This window comes from Ilyonectria robusta, assembly GCF_021365365.1.
Source record: "Ilyonectria robusta strain PMI_751 chromosome Unknown BGZ61scaffold_18, whole genome shotgun sequence".
Classification (NCBI taxonomy): Eukaryota; Fungi; Ascomycota; class Sordariomycetes; order Hypocreales; family Nectriaceae; genus Ilyonectria; species Ilyonectria robusta.
In genome coordinates, this window is record NW_025764452.1 from 55,841 (window position 1) to 76,964 (window position 21,124).

Consider the following 21,124-nt stretch of genomic DNA (forward strand, 5'->3'; position numbering starts at 1 on the left):
CCACCTTAAGAGAACCTTGTTTTAAAGACCATCAATATGAAATCTTGGACGTGTTCATCTCAACATCCTTTAGTAACCAGGCTCAGGGCTTAATAATTTTAGTATTGAGGTTTCGAGCCTCCATTACATTGGCTCTTATCATGTTTTCTTGAGCTGAGAAGAAGTCCATCAACGACACTAAACTAACACCACCAAACCCCTGGATAAAGCCTCAATTTGACACCGTGATGACGACCTTGCCCTTTGACTTTCCACCCTCCACCCGGTCGAACGCCTCGGCAAACTTCTCCAACGGGAACACGCTGTCGACAAGGGGCTTGCACTCGCCAGCATCCACCAGCTGCGCAATCTCAGCCAAGTCGCTGCCGCGGCACTGGACCAGGAACCATTCGCCCTTGGCAACCGTCTTGGTCTCCCCCTCGGGCTTCGACGCATCCGGCTGACCCGCAACGCTGAGGAACGTCCCGCCGTTCTTGATCGCCGTCCAGCAGCTGCTCGTCGTGGCCCCGCCGACGCAGTCGAGAATGAGGTCGACCTCGCGGGCCGCAGCGTCTTCGGCCGCCCACTTGTCGATGGACTGCTGTGTGTAGTCGATGAACTCGGTGGCCCCGAACCCGCGCACGTCGGAGGCCTTGGATGGGCCTGCTACGGCGACGATGGCTCCCGCCCCGGCCGCCGAGGCGAATTGCACGGCCCAGCTGCCAACACCGCCGCCTCCTCCGGTAATGAGGACTCGGGCTTTGGCGTTCTTCTCCCGGGCGGCTGTGTCCCCGTGGATGGCTGCCTTATCCAGCGTGCCGTGCTCGAAGAGGCCCTGCCACGCGGTGAGGGCGCTCAAAGGGGTAGCGGCAGCGTCAGTCCAGTTGAGCGTCTTCGGCTTGAGCGCCATCTGGGGGGCACGAGCAACGGCGTATTCTCGCAGGGTGCCGGTGTTCCAGGCGTCGTTGCGGTAGAAGACCTCGTCGCCAGGCTTAAAGGGTCCGTCTGCGGGTCCGTCGACGATGACACCGGCACACTCGGTGCAGGGGACTCGCTCGCGGTCCGGGGGGTAGAGCTGGGGGAAGTTGAGCTCCCATGTCAGCTCGTTGAGGCAGGGCGCCACGGCCTTGACTTTGATAAGGTAGTCCTGGGGATCCGAGAGCTTGGGGAGCGGCGTGGTGGTGAGGATGAGGTGGGTGGACTTGGGGTCTGGTTGGTAGACGGCCTTCATGGAGGTGGGAAGAGATGTAGCGGCCATTGTGATCGTTGCGGTTGTTTCTAAGGTATTGAGTATTAGTGATTGTGAGTTCTTTATGGCGGCTGAGGCCAGACGGCGATGTGATGATGTGGTGATGTGGTGTGGTGGCGTCAAGAGGTATTGAAGAGTCGGTGCTTATTGATGACGACAGGGTTTAGAGTTAAGTGATGGTTGCTTGTGTACGTACAGGTGGAGTCGGGTATGTGGTTGAAGTGTGAAAGTTGCTGGATTGATGGATGCTTGTCTTGATTGTAAAGAAAGATGTGATGGGTGCATCTTCCATCCTTTCGACATGCTCGTCGTTCCTTATATACCTGAGAGGTATGTCTGGTCAGTCACACCCCCATGCCAACTTAATGCCACCCACGAAAAAGACTCGCTCACATTTGTCAAGTTGCCACCACGAAGCCTCTCGCGACCCGAGGCATGCCAGCCCTAGTGTAAGCGTTACATCACACGCAGGCGTAGTCCAGGACGAAGAATTCCCCGATTAGGAAAATGGTTGGCCTTGGCGCGAGTCCATCTCCACGGAGAGGACGTGCAAGTCGGCGCAACCTTCAACCGGCACCTATTCAATTTAGGAATTTGAAAATTTAGCAATTTCAAAGGTTCCCAAAGTGTCACTGTGGTCCATCTCCGCGGAGACTCTAATTTGTAGTTTGTTGGAGTGGTTGGCTGTTGTGCGGCGAGAGGGCGAGGGGGCGTTCGGCGAATGCAACAGTAGAAGACCCGTGACCTGAAAGCCTCGGTCGAATAATGCGGAAAGGGATTTGCTAGCAACGTCTACGAATTCTTCATGAAGAAATCGTTTTCAAGTTTCCACTCTCTGCAAGTCACGATACAGTCATTCCGGGCAGTCGCCAAAACGCGAGATGCCTCAGCAAACAAGAGCATTTCCAGCCATCTGTCTGATCAGGCCGCACGGTTTGGCTTATAATAAACAAACACTTTCTCGTCAAAACTCGCGTGTAACCGCCTAGTATGCCCCGTTGTCCCCATTTGCAAACAGTAGTATGCATGTGACGCTTCTTGTGCTTTCCGTTTCAAACATATTCCTCTATAATAGTAGAACACGCCTCCAGCAATCGTTTTCGCCCATGGTTTGGCCTGGATTGCTTCGTTCTCCCTTGTCGTTGCTTTGTCCTCTTGCCTATGCATGTTGCCCCCCAGCCAAAACAGAGAGTGTTTGTTCAGACGCGCCTCAGAATATTGTGACTGGTCCTCAACTCCTCAACACGTCCGCCTATAAAAAACGCGCTGAGCACCAGCAAAGCTCAGCCCCTTTCCCCCTTTACATCAAAACCTCCAAGGGTCCCCACCGACGCGGTATAATCCTTCTTCAGGTGCATTGCTTGCCCTTGGTCTTCTACCATGTCGTGGAACGGCTTACCTCCCGAGCTGCGACGCCCGATCTTGCAAATCTTTGCAGCCAACAATAGCTCCATCGCGGGCTACGCAACCATCAACAAGGAGTGGCAAAGCGCCATTGAAGCTGAGACATTCCGATCTTTGACCATCACGCTCGATTCGATATTCGAGTTCACGGAGCACTTCTCAGGACAGGTCCATCGACAATGCTCCCTCAAGCATCTTCGCTTGTCCATTGGAATTCCGCCGTTTGATCCACTCGATTCTGACTGGATCGTTACTTCTCAGCCAGTCGGGACCACAGGGGAATTTTCCAAGGCTGTTTCCCTCCTGTTTGCCTTTCTCGAAGAATGGGATGCCCCGGCACTCTTGGAGAAGCCCGATGGAGGCGTTCGCTTGGAGATATGTCTTCCGTTTGGTCCCTCTGACTCAATGGATGTCCAAGAAATACAGCTGCCATCTGGCTTTACTTACTTCTCGGGCACCAAGGACGGGGGTCGGATGAGTCGTGGGGGGCTTCCAGTGGTGAAGGTCATCACTGAGTTCATTTTTTTCGACTCAAACAGGTGCACTATTGCTCCGAACACGATGTTCGACATCATCGTGAGCCTACCCAACTTGGCCCGGGTTTACTTTGAGCGCCCATACAGGACGAGTGCGACGGATAACCTTATCGACCAAGACAACCAGAGTGGTAAGTGGTTTTTTTGGAAAGCCAACCGCAAGCCAAGCATGGGCATCTCGACGAGGCTAACCACTGAATAGAGCTCGCGCGTCTCCTCCCGATGTGGCCCGATTCTATCAAAAAAATCGCGATTGTTCAAAGGGATATTGGCCCTCGATTGAATGATCCGGATCGCCCAGAATGTGCACGCTTCGCGGCCATCGTAGCGAGTCACAGCTTCAAGCTTGAGGAACTAGCAGTTTGCCATTACATCGATGCCAGCGATTTCTTCGAGGAAACCCAGCGCCTTCAAGCTCTCCAGCCACAACCCTGGAACAACCTGCTCTCCCTCGCCTTGACATTTGACCGCGTTTCAGCGCATATACGGCCCCCCTGGATCGTTGGGGGGAATCCTCAAGGCCCGGACAGATTTCTCAATTCTCTCTTCCACAAAGCCGGCGAGGCTGCCAAACTTATGCCCGTGCTACGAACGATGAATTTGCTGAACTGCAACCATATTCTCAACGGTGACTTCAAATACGAAGCCTCAAATGGAAATGCCACAGTTCGTTGGGCCGGCACCTGGCCGATTCAACTCTCGGACCGCGTCAGGCAGGTTTGGGGGGAGGTCGCGCAACAGAGAAATTTTCAGCTCCAGATTCTGTCGGAGAGTATTGATGATTGGAAACCGTGTGATTCGGTCTTCTATTCCCTCTCGAACCAAGATTGACGAGTTAAAAGCCCACTCTGGAACCCCTTCTTTTTGCAGCCTGCAGGCGATTTGGGACCAGTGAATCTCACGCTACTGCAAGATTCAACCTGAAGTATTGGAGATACTTTCATTTGGTGTTCGAGGTGGAAAGGATTCGGTGGACGACATGGACTGAGGAAGATATTCGTTCCGCTCTCGAGGACCGGCATAAGCCATAAGTCCCTGGGCTTGATGTATAAGATAGCGCCTCCTACTAAAAGTTTTTCGCAATTCATACCCGACTTGTTCTTGTGAGTCGTGATGGAATAAGTTTGCCGGTTTATTTCTGTATTGCTAAACGCCGATGCGACAAACGAAGCATGGATCTCAGACGTTGAGTGGCGCCGCGTCAGCCTAATTCGATGACACTAATGCACCATCTCAATTCTCCAGTTCGGCGACCGACCCACATCCAACGGCCAAGAGTCATCGGTTGTGAGTACATAATCCTTTTAAAACTGAGGACATCTTCGCCGCCTTGCAGTCCCAACCGAAGACTCCATCATTCTGTTCACGACCATCATGGCGACTTCAAACCCCTCAAACCCCGATTCTCTCCGACAGCCCAAAATCGCCGTCGTTGGCTGCGTGAGTTCAGGTGCTTTCGCATCAATATCCTGGATCGACTAACCATAGCAGGGTCATGGAGCGCTGGATACTATTTATTCTACTCTCGAGACGCAATGTGCACAAAAGGGATGGGCTCTGTCAGACCTTGACTTGCTCATCATCTGTGGAGATTTCGAGGTACGACACCAACCATAGATGCAACCAACTTCAGCGACTGACAACAGCATAGGCTATTCGAAACCAGGCCGATCTCAACTGCATGGCCGTCCCGCGCAAGTACCGCAAGTTGGGCGACTTCCACAAATATTACAGCGGTGAAGCAAAGGCCCCAGTTCTGACCCTTGTCATCGGCGGCAACCACGAAGCCTCCAACTACCTCTTTGAGCTGTATCACGGAGGCTGGCTGGCACCAAACATCTACTATCTCGGTGCTGCTGGTGTCATTCGTTACGGGCCTTGGCGCATCGCCGGTCTCTCCGGCATCTACAACCCGTCAAACTACCACAAGCCCCATCATGAACGGCTACCGTACGAAAACAATCACATCCGGTCCATATACCACGTCCGCGAGTATAACATCCAGAGGCTTTTACAAATCCGCTCCCAAGTCGACATTGGGTTGAGCCACGACTGGCCTGCGTGGGTTGAGCTCTTCGGCGACCACGCCACTTTGTACGCCGCAAAGCCACCCTGGCTTGCAAGCGCAAAGATTGACAACCTTGGAAGCAAGCCTGCAGCAGAAGTCATGAACCATCTTCGGCCGTCGTATTGGTTCTCGGGGCACATGCACATGAGGTTCACGACCGACGTGGAATACAAAGACAGCCTGTCCTTCGAGGACTGTGTCAAGGCTCTGCCTGTGCCAGACGCACTAAAAGCCATGCTACCGATTTTTAAGAGCCAGGGCAAGTCTTCTCCAGCTAGGCCGTCGCCAAAGCCTGCGGGTTCGCACTCGAAGACTGAGTTCCTCGGCCTACACAAGGCTGGGTCCGATGCGCGTCTCTTCATGGAGCTGAGAGAGCTTGAGCTTCCTCCCCGTCCCGACACAGACAACACGCAATTCTCAACTCCAAACGACGACGGGAAATTCTCCCTGTACTACGATGAGGAATGGCTCGCCATCACAAGAGCCTATGCCAACGCCTTGAGAGTAGCGGATCCTGAGACCCTTGTGGTTCCACCAACGAAGCCCCAGAAGAACCCTTCAGCTTCGCTTCCTCAACACAGGGCCTGGGTCGAAGAAAACATTGTGCAAAAGGACCTCCTCAAGGTCCCAGACGGCTTCACGACGCATGCTCCAGTCCAAACCACCAATGCTACCGAGACCTTCGAGCAGCCTCCGGAGTATCCAAACCAGCAAACGGCACGTTTTACGGAATTGCTTCAGATTCCCAATAAGTTCAAGTCAGCGTGATGTTTATCTATTGTACTCCAGTGCCATTCTGGACAGTCAAGGGGTTTTCTCTGCACTCAGGAAGAGACAAGGGGCGAATGGATCGACACCATACCCGCAGGCTGGATTTACCTTCGCCACAGCCAGATTTGCAGCTGCCGGTGCAGGCGCAGTCCGCAGCAGTGCGATTCTCCCCTCTTCTATGACTTGATTGCGGCTGAGTTCGCCTCGGACCTTGTGATGGGATAGAAATTTAGGTTGGCGTTTGGTCTAGGGAGTCAATTCTGGTTCATATTGTATAATTCATTTTCCACCACCGCCCATGTGTGTCTTCTCTTGTTGTGGCCAAGTAGCGAGCGCCCTGTGACAGCTTGCAACTAATTGTACCTAAAGAGAAGCGGCGGTATTAAGCTGAGCCACCAAGAAAATTCGCCTTCCAGCTTCCAGAGACCAAATTAAAACCGGTAAGAGTGCCATATTCCAAGTCACCCGATCAAGCAGGGACGAGACCTAGTCACACCATGGCCAATGACACAAATTGGCTTGTCCTATTGGCTGGAACAATTCTAATGCGATTCTTACCAAACCTTCGAGAGTATTTCCAGTTTGGCGTCGCTGTTGCCTATTTTGTGCGCCTAGAATGTGGCTGTGATGGATGCGATGACTGTTAATTAGCGTAGTTAGACTTGAGCCTCCACAGTGTCTGGACAATCGTGCATCAACCAAATCTTCAAATATTCCCTCATCATTCTAAGAACATCACTCAAAACAAATCAGATTCACAATGGCAGAAGCACCACCAACCGTTCAATCTGCGCCGCAGTTCAACTTCACCTTTGATGATTCGGTCTCTGAGTGGAACATTCGCGGCCCTCAGTGGCTGAAGGACAACGAAAAGACATGGGATGGTGTCGCCTCGGGCGCTCTCGTCTTCGACGACCAGGACCGCATCCTCCTCCTCCAGCGCGCCCCCGACGATAGCATGCCTAACCGCTGGGAGATCCCCGGCGGCGCCGTTGACGACGACGATCCCAGCGTCCTCTACGGCTGTGCGCGCGAGTTGCGGGAGGAGGCTGGGCTGGTTCTACGACACATTAAGCACGTCATCCCCGACGGCGCAAACGGCAAGCCCGGTGCCGTGTTCACAAACCGTACCGGGAAGCGCTTTTTCTGCAAGTTCTCCTTCGAGGTCGACGTGGCCGATACGGGATCGGTGAAGCTGGATCCCAACGAGCACCAGGACTTTGTCTGGGCGACGGAAGAAGAGGTGACGAACCAGGCAATCGGCGAGCGCAAGATTCCTCTGACCAACTCGATAATGGTGAGACTATTGCGCGAAGGGTTCAGGATGCGACGGGCAGGCAAGGAGAAGACCGCGGGGACTGTGGCGGGGGAGTCATAGACAGCATTTTATCGACCTGAGAGACTCGAAAGTCGAGATACAGGGGGACCGTCAGTGAGGAGGTTCAAAACTGGGAGATAACTTAATTATTGAAACCTCAACCTTCCATTACCTGCGTTTTAAGTCACTGCGGAGACCGAGGTCTTTATTCAACATGAACCTCCATGAGCGAGGAAGTCGGTGAAGGCAGTCAGTTTGCCCGGATAACCTTGAAGCGGCTGGGTAGAGGCAAAGGAACGCAGAGTCACAGTCCGTTCTACCAACATGAGATCAGTGAGATATTATATTTCTTCTTTTCTTATCCAAGCGATCTTCTCTCGACTCCCGTTTTCCAGCGATCAAGCCTCTTGTCATTACAAGTTCCATAACCATCAATTGCTCAAATCGCATCACATTCCGTCTGCCATATCAATTTCTCCCATTTTTGCATCCCAGTTCCAAACAGAGGGGAGAAGCCAATTCCATATAATCCAATACTCTTTCTCCTTTCGCTATGCCATCCGATTTCGCCAAGCATGATCCTGACCTTTTGAATTCAACAACTCCGGCTTTCAAATTCAGAAACACATGTTCCACCATCATTGAGCCCCTCAAAGACTTCCAATCATGATTAGTCATTAATAAATCTTTACTCCAAAATCCACTCTCTGGAAATGCTGAACGAGACCGAGGTTTAGATTATAGTCTTTGGAGACAGCCATTTTCCAATGAGAAGTGCCCGTGCTGCAAACATGCAGACCGCTCCAACGAAGAGAATCGCGATGTAGAGGCCGGCCAAGGGCTGCGCACCCATGTTGTCGAGCATAATACCGCTCAGAGGAAGGGAAATGAGGAGCGAAAATGCGACCACGAAGTTCATAGTTCCTAGTGATGATCAGCGGGCGGCAATCTTTCGTAGTTCACGCTGGAAGTTACCGTAATATGTGCCATATTCCTTCGGCTCGCATGTTTTCCCAAGACAAACTACTGTTGTTAGAATCGCTCGACAACATCACTAGACAATGATGGAATACTTACCTGGTGTGACTGATAAGAAAGACCCTGACCCAATGCCCCACAAGGCCGAGAAGGCGTACAAAACCGGCGCCGAGGTTGTTCCAAAGGGTACGAATAGTGTTCCCATGAACACGATCGTGACGGCCATCATTGCGAGGATGACATTGAAGTGGCCCACACGATCGCCAATAATACCAGGCACAACTCGGCCAATTGTGGAAGTGCCACCGATAATCGCGAGCAAGAGGAATCCATTCTCGGGTGTGAATCCCGCTCCAGTGGCAATGGTGGGCAGCAGGGCACCTATTCCAAAAATGACGAATTCCAGCATAAACATGCCCGCTGTGACAAGGTTGAATGCCGGGTTGCTAAAGGCTCCGAGGTTCAAGGCAGAGCCTTTGGACACTTGCTGGCTGCTGGCCGGGATGAGTCGCTGGTACGGTAGAAAGCAGAGCACGGCCGGGAGCATCAGGCCAGCAGCAAAGAAACCCGTTATTCTCATAGACCATCTCCACCCGAGGTTTGGAAAGGTAGAGCGCAGCATGATGGGGAAAATGATGGAGCCGATGGACGAGCCAGCAAGAGCAATGCCCATAGCGAAGCCCCGGCGGCGGACGAAGAGTTTTCCCACGGTGGACACAGCGACAACCATGGTCATGGCAGCACCAAAGGCTCCGAAAATACCAAGACACAGCATAAATTGCCAGTATTCCTTGCACTCTGCCATGAGCAAGTAGGTGGCAATGACGAGGACGGCGCCGAGTGGGCCAAGGATGCGAGGGCCGTGGGCATCGAAAATCGGACCGACGCGGAGGCCGAGGACCAGCGACAAGAACAAGTACACGCTGCTAATCCATCCAACTTCGCCCGTTGAATAGTCGCTGAGTTGGTTGAGGCTGAGGTACGATTGGATTGTTCCGAGAGATTGCATGAAGCCTAGAAAACAGCGTCAGAACGGAACGGGGCGGTGGGAACGGCATAGAACGGACTCACCAAACGAGGGCACCAGGAACATAAACGACCCCAAAACACACAACCAAGCACTCCAGGTCGACTCGATGTCTAGCGGTATCGATTCCAATGGCTGCTCGGGGTCATGTTGCTGACCGGCTTCGGAATCGGCATCGGGCTGCGATCCCGACATTTGCACGGGCGTAGGAACTCGCTCCTCGCCAGACGGGCGAGCTGAGTGGGGAGGATCCAAGAGGGTCATGAATTCGTATTTCGTCTCTTCCTTCGTAAAATACACAGTACTGTCGAAACAAATCCTGTCTTGAGCTTGCAAACTTCGAAGAGTTCGTCGTCCCCCGGTCAAGTATTATACACCCCCGGAAAGGTGGGTCGGCTCCGCACCCGGAGTCGATAAAGCCTTTTTTCCTACCACATGGCAGAGAACCCGGACGAACTAGTCGTCATTTGGAAGTTCGCGTGAGAGCACCGGGGGTTGAATTCCACCGCGTGAACCACTTGTGACTGGCTCCCCGCACGCCTTTCCGGTGTCATTTTGCAACAACAGGTGCTGCCGAGACCTGCCGCCAATGTTGACAAGGTAGGTTTGGCGGTCAAGCAATCTCCATGGCAAAGGAGTGTGATAGGTCCGATAGATTCGGTGTTCTGGAAGGGGCATAAGCTCATGTGGTATTCAACCCTCCTCGATGCTGCCGCTGTGCATGCTACTGTAAACTGTCGCCGATTGGTCCTTTGTACGCTATAGTTTAAGTAAGCTATTCAACATCTGATACCCATGGTTTCTTTTCTCTCTAGCGTCGCGTTTCGGTACCGGCAAATGAGTCACGGTTCATGGCTAGAATTATGTAGACACCGGGAGCGGTCCCGGGATCTATCTCCACCGCCATAAGATCCGTAGCTTCTTCAACCAACCACATCTTGACATTGAACCGTCTAAAACAAATTAAACAATATGAATCGGAAGTTCCTTGCATGGCAAATTCCAGTAACTCTATCGGCCTTCCTCTTCTAGACGTCGCAACTATGGCAACACCATGTCTGATCAGATGTCTTTGGCCCTAGCTGTTGTAAGCCAGCCATGCTTCTCATCATTAACTTGGCATCTCTGCAAATTTTAGTGTCCAATAGTTTACATTAACAAATATGCTTTATCTTTCAGCATTAATTGACTGTCGGGCATTGAACTAGCACAGTTACGAGTTTTTTATTTCAGCGACGAGGCCTCGTGCTACCCTGGAGACTAATCGCAACATCAAATTGCGTGCTGCACAACGTCAAAACTCTGAATAAAAATGCTATTGTGACCCCTAGCTTAAACCATGTCCTGATCGGTTATTGAGCGAAACTTTTAATTCACTAATTACGAACACAGTGTTTCACACCTTGTCCCAAAGCTTAAGCCTCGTGAACACATCTCGAAGTTCCGCAAGGGCAATCGTATTCTCAGTGCCATCTGGGGAATGAGCATACAAATGAGTGACTCACGAACAATTTTCCCTATATATAACCTATGTTTTCAAATCTCAGAATATCAGTACTTCCTCCTGTCTCCCAAGTTCCAATATCGTTCCCAATTACCAAAAGCCATGTTTCGACCGACACAACAACACCCCGATGACATCCACACTCTTGTGGACAAATGCCTAGGATCATTTAATGGACTCATAGATGATATCAAGAAGCACGGAAATCCTCAAGCCCCCTCTGGGAATGAGAATTTGCAATCTAAGCGAGACCAGCTCAGGAAATGGGCAGCCGACTTTAGAGCTGACTTACACTGCTCGTCTAAACAATCACTTGACTATAAGTTCAAACAGCATGAGTCTCCTCGAGGCACGACGATCACAGAGCTCAAAAAACTGCTCGAGGATCTTAACAGCTGTAATATTTAACCCTACTTGCTTTATCACTTGCACTAACGTGGGTATTTCAGTCACGAAACATGTCACACACCCACGGACAAGGGGAGCCGCGGCTGCCAATAGGCCTGGGGGGAATTCGGCAGCAGATCAGACCAGGATGTATATGGAAAATATTTCGCAATCACTAGACAGGACATTCAGTCGCGATCGGTTCTTGGCACTTCTGCCCAAGGGGGACTGGCTAGATCCCTCAAAGTCTTCAAAAGCTAAGCCGGAGGCGGGATCGAGTAAGTTTCCCTGGCTATGAATAGACCTACCGACGAGGAGATATTAGATTGTCTTAGCATAGTGCTACATGCGGGCGGATATGGTCTTGACGCCGGCGTCCTCTCTTGTAACGTCTCGTAGTATGGGATTGTGAGCTGGATGTAGCTCTAGGCTAAAATCCAAGTTCTCAATACCCTATAACAATCGCAATGGCATTTTATTACACATATACAACAGCTCACGCAATCTTGCAATGTGATTGCCCAGCCACGCGGCTTCTCAAGAGAAACTCGTAACTGCAGGAACTAGGAAGAGACCAGCACCAGAGTACCAACTTTTTCAGCCGCACATGGAGAAGTCCCTCATTACGAGGCTATGTTAGCCAGGCGTGCCTGGGCCAACGAAATCCTTCACGAAAGAAGAAAAAAGCGGCTGAGATGTGGACATGTGCATGGGTGGAATGGCCCCATCCTTGCCTCACGAATTTTGGCAAAGTGCGGTGAGTTGTGAGCAGTACAGTACAGGACGGAGAAAACCCGCACCGGGTTGCCAATTGGACTAACGAGATAAAAAATAAAGAGGTCGAACAGAAGCCTACACGTACGGCTGGTCTAGTCAATCACTGGAGTGAGAAAAAAGGCCGCGCCGAGAAATGGCTCGCTCGGCATCCACCCGGCGAGGATCCCGGGAGTGACTCCGGCCTAGGCTAATCAGATGCCGGTGGTAGGAGCGGGCGAACACCGATATTTGCCCTTTAGAGAGGGATCTTGGTCGGCATTCGGGTAGATCATATGATGGGCTGGGATTTTTCTTTCCTTTCTTTTTGTGCGCGTAGCAATTGTGGCTACCTAGTTTTAGCTCCGCTGACGGACACGCATCGAGCTGACAAGACATTCCGAATCGTACGTAACATGCAGGGCCGAGGTCGGGACTGCACAGAACTCGGCGAATGTGACGCTGTGGGTGGTAATGACGACGATCTGATACGCGGATCTGCCGGCTGCGGTTTTTCGCAACAGATTGACAGGGCCAGGGGCCTTTTTGAGCGCATCACGATGATTAACGTCCGGTTAAGTTCTCAGTTACTAATTAGTTGTGTCGTGTACTCTGTACTGAACCGAATTGTGTGGTCGAAACTTGGAGTAGCACGGCATTCCAATTCACGTGGGCGCCGGTTTCCGGGCGGGTTGGCGACAATCCAATGCACAGGATTATTCAAAGTGCCGAACCGGGAAATAGGCGAGAACTGTAACGTGGGAATATTTTCTAGAGGCGTTTCTTGACTCGTCTGAGATGAGGAATGTGATGACTCTGGCTGAGCCAACGGCCCATCCAGACCATGATGGAAATTCCATCCCCCACAGCTGAATCCGATGTGGGGGGATGGGAAAACACACATTCCTCGTTACCGGTGCACATGGGACAGTCACGAGCTGCTCTGCGTGCCATTATTTTTGTGAGACACTTTTCCCCAGATGACTGGTTCAAGGCTCATGTGGACCCCATCACGGACAACTCTCATCATGTTGCGATATCACAATGTCGAAGCCACCAACCACGGGGTCGACAAAGGTCACCCGCAGATGAGAGATAGGGCACAGCACCAAAATGTTCTCGAAGGAAAAGCACCGTCGCATTTCACGGAGCAGAATGACCTCATTGGCGTCGATCCCTGCGAGGCGACGCTGGGGACCCCGGGGACCCCGGTCTAGACCGTCGCCCCAGCCGCTCATGGTCCTTCGCAAACGGTCATCACCGAAACGAAGGCGGCGAATGTTTCGAGGTCGGCTAGAAGGTTTCTTTCAAGCTTCCCTTGATTAAATGACTGACTGAGATGCTGTGGGGCGTGGCGGAATGGAACTCTCAATACCGTGCGCACTGGCGGTGTTATTCTTGGACGGCCGATGCTGATTGTGCTGATGTTGTTGCTGGAGCCATGGTGCATTACTTTTGATGCTTCGCGCGATTGTGAGGCGGGCGGCGCACTGGCCCAAGTCGCGCCAGCAACAGGACGCGATCTGCGACCAGATTGCATTTTGACAGGTCAATTATGCACAGGGTATGCCCGCGAAGAAGGACGAACGCCGTATCGCTGCTGGGAGACGAGGCGAGGCGTTGTTTTGTTGTCGTTGACTTACGGTGAGGAGATGCCTGTCGTCTTGCACAAGATCCAAGGCAACTCGCAAGACGATCGGCGAGTTGAATGAGCTGGCACCCCAAGGGCCAAGCTCCCCAGTGGACCGGAGCATCGCCCTGCCGGCGCCAGCGCGATTTCCCCTTCGTCCTTGGAACTGCCGTCGAGAGTGGGCGGTTACAGCGGTCTTGCACTGTCGCATTATCGATGCGAAAACGTCCTAGCCTGTGATTTTGCTGTTTATTTGGCCGCCCGACAAAGTGCGCCAACGCCAATGCTTCACCATACCCCCGCCCGCCAGGGATCCCTGAAGGGCTCTAAAACGAGCGCAGTTGATGATACTGGCAGACGACTCTGAAACATGGGCATCCTGCTTTATTCCGCCTGGTTCAAGCAGGCACGACAGGAACCACCCCTGGTTTGCTGGTCGGGTAGGTCAGCTCAGAATGCCCGTGATATGGCATCAGAAGCCACATCGTCGCTGCTGCATGTGGCGTGTCTCGTCCGACCGGGCGGGCCAGTCGCAGTATGCGCCGTCGGCGTTTGCAGCGCTGTCGAAACACCGTGAAGGGGCATGATCATGCGCCGGCATCGAGGTCCCGCACCCGGAATACCCGGCAGTTACTTTTTATTCTTCTTTTATGTGTGCTCGTGTGTGAACGGCACTGCACGGTGGGCAATTGGACGCAGGTTCCCGGACGGATGCGGGAAGGTAGAGTTAAGCTCAGATTCGCTGACAAGGGAACGGAACGCTCGGAGTTTGTCAATTAGAAATTGAGACAAAACCGACCAAGACATTGGTAAGAAGGGTAAGGCGGCAAGACAAACCCTGGGTGCATGTGAGACCCGGCAGCACGGCTATGCAACTGGAGCCGCTGGAGGCTCAAGAAAGAGGCTCAACCTTCTCCAGCGGCAGTGCCGTGGGCGTTGGGATGGCGTTGGACAGACACGTTCCCCTTTCCCGGATCGCAGTTGAATCCTCCTCATCCCCGCGGGAACCCTTCATCGATCTGCGGCGCGTCTTGCAGGCTTGATCCTTGAAGACGGACAAATATCAGTCATGTGCTGTGATGCGAGAATCGTTATGTCGGTCGTCAGGCGGAGGAGGGCATCCGCCAACCCCTCATGCAAAGCATTGGATGCACAATATCCGCATTGTGTCCGTGGAGCCAACCAAACAGTGTGGCCCCTCGCGCATCATCCATTGATTCCATCGCCCAGCGGGAAGTGCCTTTCTTCCGGGCGCCCAGACAAGATACGGAGTCAGATTGGACGCCAGCTGGCACTTCCGTCGTCATCAATCCATCAATCATCAACACACTAGCGGCCACAGCTTTTCATGCACCTACTTTTTCCTTTCCCCCCCGCACGGCGGGCGTTCGGCATCTTCCAGGGTAGGAAAGACAAGAGAGCCAACAAGAACCAAGGAAATTGTATTTGCATCGGCGATTCGGCAAACAGGCGTGTTCGCCACCGTGCTGTCGGTATCACGCTGGCCGCCGTTCTGCCCAGGGAGTGAGTGAGTGAGGTGAGGCTCGCATGGGACGTCCGGCACCGACACCGGCTGGGCCACAGCAGCGCCGCAGCAATTACGTAGCGCCAGAGGCTTTCATGGGGAACGCTCGGCGCCGCGTCAGCGGGGTGGCGGCGCAGAAAGGCCGTGTCTCTGTGGGAGCCTGTGCTCTTGGTAGGGCCTTGATTCCAATTGAACCCAATGGCACGGCGTCCCGTTGCGTGCAGGCAACGGGACCCGGCCGTTTACACGGCACCAGCAGAGTTAATTCAGCGGCTGTGTGCTGTCTGTCTTGTCGAATGGGTTCCCCGGCTTCCCTGGCTTTGGCTGAGCTGGGCCTAGGGCCGCATCTCGCTGGCTCCGTCGGCGAGGATGGACGAGGAGGGTGAAAACGAATAATAATTCGCCGTCTCTCTCTCTCGTCTCCATGGCCGTCATCCTCAATTCCCACCACCCTTCTCTCCCGGTCACCACCGCCCAGCAAACCACCACCCTGGGACTCCTGCACAAAGAACAAAAAGCGCCCCAACCTCCATCCCATTTCCCCGGCTTCCCATCCGTCCTTTGCGTCCTGTCTCTCGCGGAGCACAGGCCCGTGTTGCCATTCCATCGACCGGCTTCTAGACGTCTTCGCTGAGAACACGCGTGCACGCCCCCCACAAACCGCACCCCGTTTCGCGCCATCCTACCGCCGCTCCGTCGCTTTCGCCCTCGCCGGTCTCAGATCTCAGCCCAGAGCCAAAGCCAGAGCAACGGTCTCTCGCCCAGTGCCTGTGCACCGTACTTTTTTTTTTCGGTCTCTTTGCGCCGCTGAGACATTGACTCTTGTTCCTGGCTCGACTGGCTTGCCCGGTCGGACTTCAGCCTATTCCTGGTCTCACCACCAGCCACAACGAAGGTCCTCGTTTTCGCGGATTTCCCTGTTTGGAAGCGTACATAACACCACCCCGGACTTTGTCTGTCAGCAATCTGCCACCGCCCTCTGTGGTTACGCGCCGCCTAAGCTATTCTCGCGGAGACTCGATCCGAAGCTGAGTCGAGACTGTCGAGCTCGCGCGGCTAAACCGCCCCGTCACATCTAATCACAGCTTCGCCGCTCTCGTTTGGGCTGAGTGTGCAACCCGAGTCGCGCGCCAAGAACTCGACTCAAGGCAAACAAGACAGGCCCCCCCTTGTTCCCTTGTTGGTTCAAGCGCAAGCTTTTTGCGGGTGATTTCAGCTTCATCGCCGTCGCCGCTCATCAGAGCCCAGAGCCCGGCGGATAAGCTCCACCCGGCCCGGCCTCAAAACACGCCCTGGCCTGAGAGTCCATTGAATCTGTTTCGGATTCCCTGTTCAAGGTACGTGCTTCCTTGGTTTGAGCCTGGGAATTGTTGTTCAATCCGCCTTTCTTTTGCGTCTGGCTGGTCATTTTCGTCATGCGCTTCAATCCATGCACACCCTCCCCAGCCCTTTGTACCCCGGTCTGGGCCGTCATGATGGCATTCATGTTGCCCGTTTCGGCCATTTCCTTGTTTCCACTACCAATTGCTGCTGGCCATTCCCCATCTTTGTCTGGCTGTTTATTGTGCATTTGCACTTGCATTCACCTTCACATCCCCAATCGCAATCTTCTCAAATCAACACGAGACGGAGAAAAAAACAAGTAATTCATTCTCCGCTCCGTTCTCCTTCACCTCCACAACAAGCATCATCCTTCTCCACACCATACGCCGCTACTTCACATCGTCCTCCTCACCTCTTCTCATTGAATCCCTGTCTCCCCTCCCTCTCGCCCTGCTCGCAACCCTAGCTCGTCTGCCCGCAAAATCTCCACCCCGCCAACGCCGCCAGCAAAACGTCGGCACTAAGCCCAGCCGATCTGTCACCCTCACTCTGGGCCCTTGCCCTCGTCATCGCTGCTCAGACTCTGGCCGTCTTGACCAATCCGCTTAGCGCTTTGGTCTCCCCGTCCTTGTCGGTGTCGGTTGTATGGATACCCTCGCCCTCACCCTCTTGTGCCAGCGCATATAGAATCCCTTAGCCGGGTGCTTTGGTTGTCCAGTGCTCCCTCCCGGCCCCATCTCTACTACACACCGTCTCTCCCCGCCCCCTCACCCTTCAATACAATGCAGACTTAGCTCAATGGTCCAATGCTCAGGCCCCGCTGTGTTCTGCTGTGCATCACCTGGCGGTTATAAGTCCAAGCACCCTCCCTTGCACGCAGCCTGCTTCCATTTGCCCTTACATTGGCCTCTCTGTTAGATTTCTATAACATCACTCGAGAACCCAAGCCTTCCTCCTCCTCGTTGTTCACACTTCTTTACGCTAGCTTCCTGTTTTGTGAAAGCTCACCGGCTGGGCACACATCATCGCTGCTTGGCTGGAGCCGCCCGTTAACCACCATGACAGCAAACGCCGAGAAGCAACGCCGTTCCAACTGGATCACCGCCCACGAAAACATTTACTACCGCCCGCGCCTCAGCAAGAAGAAGTCGGCCTCGCTGAACGTTGCCCGCTTTCCAACTCCCCTGATTGGACCTCGGAGAGCTCGTCCGCAAGCCATCCACATTGTCAGCTACCCCTCAGGCTATATCCCCAGAGAATTGCGTCCCGAAAACCAGCCGCCAAGTCCCCCGCCCCCGCGTCAAACGCCATCTCTGCAGCCCGGGAACTATCGCGACAACCAGAAGCGCAAAGCGGCCAAGGTCAGAGCCCGTCGACGAGCCGAATCCACTGAGAGCGGTTCTGTGACATTTCGGCCGCTGGGGAAACTGCTTGGATCATTTTCCAGCTCCACGACCAACCTCGCATCCTCCTCATCCTCATCTGCTGTGACCAGCACTGTTACCGCTGCTCGTATTAGTGCAGCGCCCGCTACTGCTGCACGATCCGACGCGCCCCCGCCCGCATTTGGTCGCACGACCTGGGCACCTGCCACTACCGGATCAACTGGGGAAAGCGCAGCCGGACCCCCGCCTGCCTATGACGACACTCCACCCGAGTCTCCGACACATGATTTAACTTTGACGACCACAGCCACATCCTCAACGCCTTTCATCTCAACCAATTCAGACTCCGAAATGGCGTCTCGAGTTGTTAATCCGCCCCTGCCGGGCGGCTTCATGATGGCCAGTCCCCAAAGCCTCATCGGCCGCACCAGTGCGTCAAAATCTGCCGTCACATCGTTCGTCGCCGAGGTCCCCAAGCCCGTCGCATCCGGGAGCGGTGTATCTTGCTCCATCCTCCTCGCCGAACAGAACATTTTCCTCTCTGGCTTCGACCATGATGGCAATCGCCACCGCGACGGCCACGCCGGCACTGCTCTGCTGCGAGGCAAGCTTCAGCTGCGCATTACCAAGAATGTCAAGATCAAGGCTGTCCAGCTCAAGCTGCTTGGCCGTGCCCGCACCGAGTGGCCTGAGGGCATCCCTCCCTTGAAGCAGGTTGACTACCAGGAGGAGAGTCTGCGCACCCAGGTCCTGACCTTCTTCAACGCCATGAACGATGGCTGGGAGACCGATTACGGGAACCAATGCACCTACCAACTCAAGGGTGCCTCGAACGATAATCCCAACAGCAGCTCCACCAGCATCGCTACCCGCGCGAACAACTCTAACTCTATCCAGACGTCGCATCGCAACCACATCACTCCGAGGGAAATGAAGCGCTTGTCGCTTCAGAATGCCCAGTCGCGTAGCTTCCAGAAGGATGAGAGCCCGATCGCCACGGCTACCCAGGCCAAGGGCTACAAGGTCTTCTACCCTGGCGTCTACGACTACTCCTTCGAACTCCCCATCGACCACCATCAGCTCGAGACCACCAAGTTGCAGTTCGGATCCGTGACCTGGGAGCTCCTCGCCACTGTCGATCGCGCTGGCGCCTTCCGGCCCAACCTGCACGGCAGCAAGGAGTTGTCCATCGTCCGAGTTCCTGACCAACTCTCGCTCGAAATGTCGGAGCCCATCTCCATTAGCCGACAGTGGGAAGATCAACTACACTACGATATTGTCATCTCGGGAAAGAGTTTCCCGATTGGTAGCAAGATCCCCATTGCCTTTAAGCTGACGCCCCTGGCCAAGGTCCAGGTGCACAAGCTCAAGGTCTTCGTTACCGAGTCCATTGAGTACTGGACAAACGACAAGCGTGTCACTAGAAAGGACCCTGGTCGCAAGATCCTGCTCCTCGAGAAGACGGCTGGCAAGCCCCTCGACGAGGCATGGGAAGACTCCGACCTGCGCTTCCTCCAAGGTGGAGAGTTGACCCCTGAGCAACGACGCGAAGCCCGCGAGGCTGCGGCCCGGAGACGAGCCTCTGAGGCAGCAAGACGCCACCAAACCGCCCAGCCACTGCCCGATCCCAGCGAGAACATGTTGGGAGATTTGGATTTGGGACTGGAGCACTTTTGGGGCGCAACCGAGATCGAAGCCAACGTGCAAATCCCGACATGCGAAATGATGGCCAAGAACAAGGATTTGAGGCTTCATCCTGACTGCAGCTGGAAGAATGTCAACGTCTACCACTGGATCAAGGTATGCAACTTGGGACTATTTTTCTATCAAGCACAAGCTAACTCTAAACAGGTTGTGATGCGAATCAGCCGTATTGATCCTGAGGACCCCAGCGGCACCAAGCGCAAGCACTTTGAGATCAGCATCGATTCGCCCTTTACTGTTCTCAACTGCCGAGCTACTCAAGCCAACACTAACCTTCCCGCATACTCGGGTGCCATGGGTCCTACGACTGCTTGCCAATCCAGCTGTGGATGCCCCGATGCTATGAGCATCCCTACCAACATCTCGCCTAGCTCTTCTACTGGCACACTTTCTCATGTGAACCCTGGCAGTGATGTCCTCCCTGCACCGCCTCAGGTTGCCCACCTGGCCCATAACGCCACGAACGAGCCGCGACCCATGCATTTGTTGAGGGTCCCGAGTTTCAACCCGCCAGCCTTTGAAGACGATATCGCGCCACCCGCTCACGAGAATGACCAGAGTGCTCTCCGTGAGGGGGTCATGACGCCACCTCCGTGCTACGACCTTGTGGTGGGCACACCGAGTGTAGACGGTCTTGCCGACTACTTTGCCCGCCTGGCGGACTACGACGGCGCCGACTCTGATTCAGCATCCGACTCAGACGAGACACCTCCAAGGATTCTTGAGAGGACTGGACGGGTCAATGTGGCCCATCCTAGTACACCAGGCGGCAGGATGCCCAGCAGGAGTATGGAGATCTCCCGCCCGCCCATCACTCTCGATATGGGAGCCATCACCCGACGCGCCGCAAGGGTCGGGTGAAGCGCTGGCCGCCTGTGTGGAGTGATGACGAATCACTGTGTTGAGACATGTGGAGCGTGTCTCGAGAACCAGGATCATACAAACATACTCGATGGGGTTTTCTTACGAAATTTCCATTTCCTATAATATTTCCTTCTTGTCAAACATCTACGAAAGCAAGCATCGCGCTGCATGGGACGGAATATGGTGGATACGGGAGGTCGGTACCAATGCAAGGAACATTGGCGGCGTTGGTTTGTCGGTTTTCTATCTGTCCCATGAGACCTGGCGTTTTTGCAAATAAAAAGGGAGAAGGGCAGCGCATAGGTCATTATCACATCTTGGATATGGGGGCTGTTTCAGGAACATATGGACATGGCTGCATCCGGGAGAGGCATACTCACTTTTTCTGATACCACATTACGCATAGTCTCTTATTATCTATTTTATGAAGTCTACATATCTTGATCCTTGTGCTATGTTTTGGTGCATCCATTGATTCTCTTTTCTATGTACCGCGACAAGCGAGAGGCCAGTTGGTTCAGGCGGCTCCGTTTCAACATCAGCTGGTGCATGGAGCGATCCTCAAGGGTTGAACCATGGGGATGTTTCGCCGTGGAGCTTCTGGGGTATGTCTAGAGTACCACGTGGGGCTAGCGTCATTGTTAGCAGTATGTCCTCGTGAGGTGTAGATAGCTCATGGTAGGTCGGTTAGAGATACCAACTTTTCCCTGTCTTATGAG

General features: G+C 53.8%; 7 protein-coding genes across 7 annotated transcripts; 5 read left to right on the forward strand and 2 right to left on the reverse strand.

Moving 5' to 3' along the window:
* Positions 1-88: 88 nt before the first annotated feature.
* On the reverse strand, positions 89-1,596 carry BGZ61DRAFT_68193 (uncharacterized protein). The gene has a single exon (XM_046256973.1). The coding sequence runs from the start codon at positions 1,235-1,237 to the stop codon at positions 212-214; it is 1,026 nt and encodes a 341-aa protein (XP_046100582.1). The 5' UTR covers positions 1,238-1,596; the 3' UTR covers positions 89-211.
* A 915-nt stretch (positions 1,597-2,511) lies between these two features.
* On the forward strand, positions 2,512-4,314 carry BGZ61DRAFT_520275 (uncharacterized protein). The gene is made up of 2 exons (XM_046252444.1): positions 2,512-3,299; positions 3,371-4,314. The coding sequence occupies exons 1-2, from the start codon at positions 2,609-2,611 to the stop codon at positions 3,997-3,999; spliced, it is 1,320 nt and encodes a 439-aa protein (XP_046100583.1). The 5' UTR covers positions 2,512-2,608; the 3' UTR covers positions 4,000-4,314.
* A 138-nt stretch (positions 4,315-4,452) lies between these two features.
* On the forward strand, positions 4,453-6,501 carry BGZ61DRAFT_508089 (lariat debranching enzyme, C-terminal domain-containing protein). The gene is made up of 3 exons (XM_046251942.1): positions 4,453-4,608; positions 4,660-4,767; positions 4,820-6,501. The coding sequence occupies exons 1-3, from the start codon at positions 4,543-4,545 to the stop codon at positions 6,002-6,004; spliced, it is 1,359 nt and encodes a 452-aa protein (XP_046100584.1). The 5' UTR covers positions 4,453-4,542; the 3' UTR covers positions 6,005-6,501.
* A 205-nt stretch (positions 6,502-6,706) lies between these two features.
* BGZ61DRAFT_456772 (NUDIX hydrolase domain-like protein) lies at positions 6,707-7,676 on the forward strand. The gene has a single exon (XM_046246565.1). The coding sequence runs from the start codon at positions 6,768-6,770 to the stop codon at positions 7,383-7,385; it is 618 nt and encodes a 205-aa protein (XP_046100585.1). The 5' UTR covers positions 6,707-6,767; the 3' UTR covers positions 7,386-7,676.
* A 382-nt stretch (positions 7,677-8,058) lies between these two features.
* Positions 8,059-9,525, reverse strand: BGZ61DRAFT_496414 (major facilitator superfamily domain-containing protein; the record flags this gene model as incomplete). Its single annotated transcript, XM_046251015.1, has 4 exons — positions 8,059-8,249; positions 8,301-8,348; positions 8,403-9,317; positions 9,375-9,525. The coding sequence occupies 4 exons, from the start codon at positions 9,523-9,525 to the stop codon at positions 8,059-8,061; spliced, it is 1,305 nt and encodes a 434-aa protein (XP_046100586.1).
* A 2,460-nt stretch (positions 9,526-11,985) lies between these two features.
* On the forward strand, positions 11,986-12,858 carry BGZ61DRAFT_68221 (uncharacterized protein). The gene has a single exon (XM_046256974.1). It carries the CDS (start codon positions 12,271-12,273, stop codon positions 12,760-12,762), a length of 492 nt encoding a protein of 163 aa, XP_046100587.1. The 5' UTR covers positions 11,986-12,270; the 3' UTR covers positions 12,763-12,858.
* Positions 12,859-17,214: 4,356 nt separating this feature from the next.
* On the forward strand, positions 17,215-20,439 carry BGZ61DRAFT_68229 (uncharacterized protein). Its single transcript, XM_046256975.1, has 2 exons — positions 17,215-19,637; positions 19,689-20,439. Exons 1-2 carry the CDS (start codon positions 17,511-17,513, stop codon positions 20,400-20,402), a joined length of 2,841 nt encoding a protein of 946 aa, XP_046100588.1. The 5' UTR covers positions 17,215-17,510; the 3' UTR covers positions 20,403-20,439.
* Positions 20,440-21,124: the final 685 nt, after the last annotated feature.

What these genes read in the sequence shown, in the direction of transcription:
- BGZ61DRAFT_68193 (XM_046256973.1), bottom strand. Translation starts at nt 1,237, where the DNA reads ATGGCCGCTACATCTCTTCCCACCTCCATGAAGGCCGTCTACCAACCA.
- BGZ61DRAFT_520275 (XM_046252444.1), top strand. Translation starts at nt 2,609, where the DNA reads ATGTCGTGGAACGGCTTACCTCCCGAGCTGCGACGCCCGATCTTGCAA. An exon ending in CGACCAAGACAACCAGAGTG is followed by an intron (nt 3,300 to 3,370) that starts GTAAGTGGTTTT and finishes ACCACTGAATAG; the next exon opens with AGCTCGCGCGTCTCCTCCCG.
- BGZ61DRAFT_508089 (XM_046251942.1), top strand. Translation starts at nt 4,543, where the DNA reads ATGGCGACTTCAAACCCCTCAAACCCCGATTCTCTCCGACAGCCCAAA. An exon ending in AAATCGCCGTCGTTGGCTGC is followed by an intron (nt 4,609 to 4,659) that starts GTGAGTTCAGGT and finishes TAACCATAGCAG; the next exon opens with GGTCATGGAGCGCTGGATAC. An exon ending in TCATCTGTGGAGATTTCGAG is followed by an intron (nt 4,768 to 4,819) that starts GTACGACACCAA and finishes ACAACAGCATAG; the next exon opens with GCTATTCGAAACCAGGCCGA.
- BGZ61DRAFT_456772 (XM_046246565.1), top strand. Translation starts at nt 6,768, where the DNA reads ATGGCAGAAGCACCACCAACCGTTCAATCTGCGCCGCAGTTCAACTTC.
- BGZ61DRAFT_68221 (XM_046256974.1), top strand. Translation starts at nt 12,271, where the DNA reads ATGATGGGCTGGGATTTTTCTTTCCTTTCTTTTTGTGCGCGTAGCAAT.
- BGZ61DRAFT_68229 (XM_046256975.1), top strand. Translation starts at nt 17,511, where the DNA reads ATGACAGCAAACGCCGAGAAGCAACGCCGTTCCAACTGGATCACCGCC. An exon ending in ACGTCTACCACTGGATCAAG is followed by an intron (nt 19,638 to 19,688) that starts GTATGCAACTTG and finishes AACTCTAAACAG; the next exon opens with GTTGTGATGCGAATCAGCCG.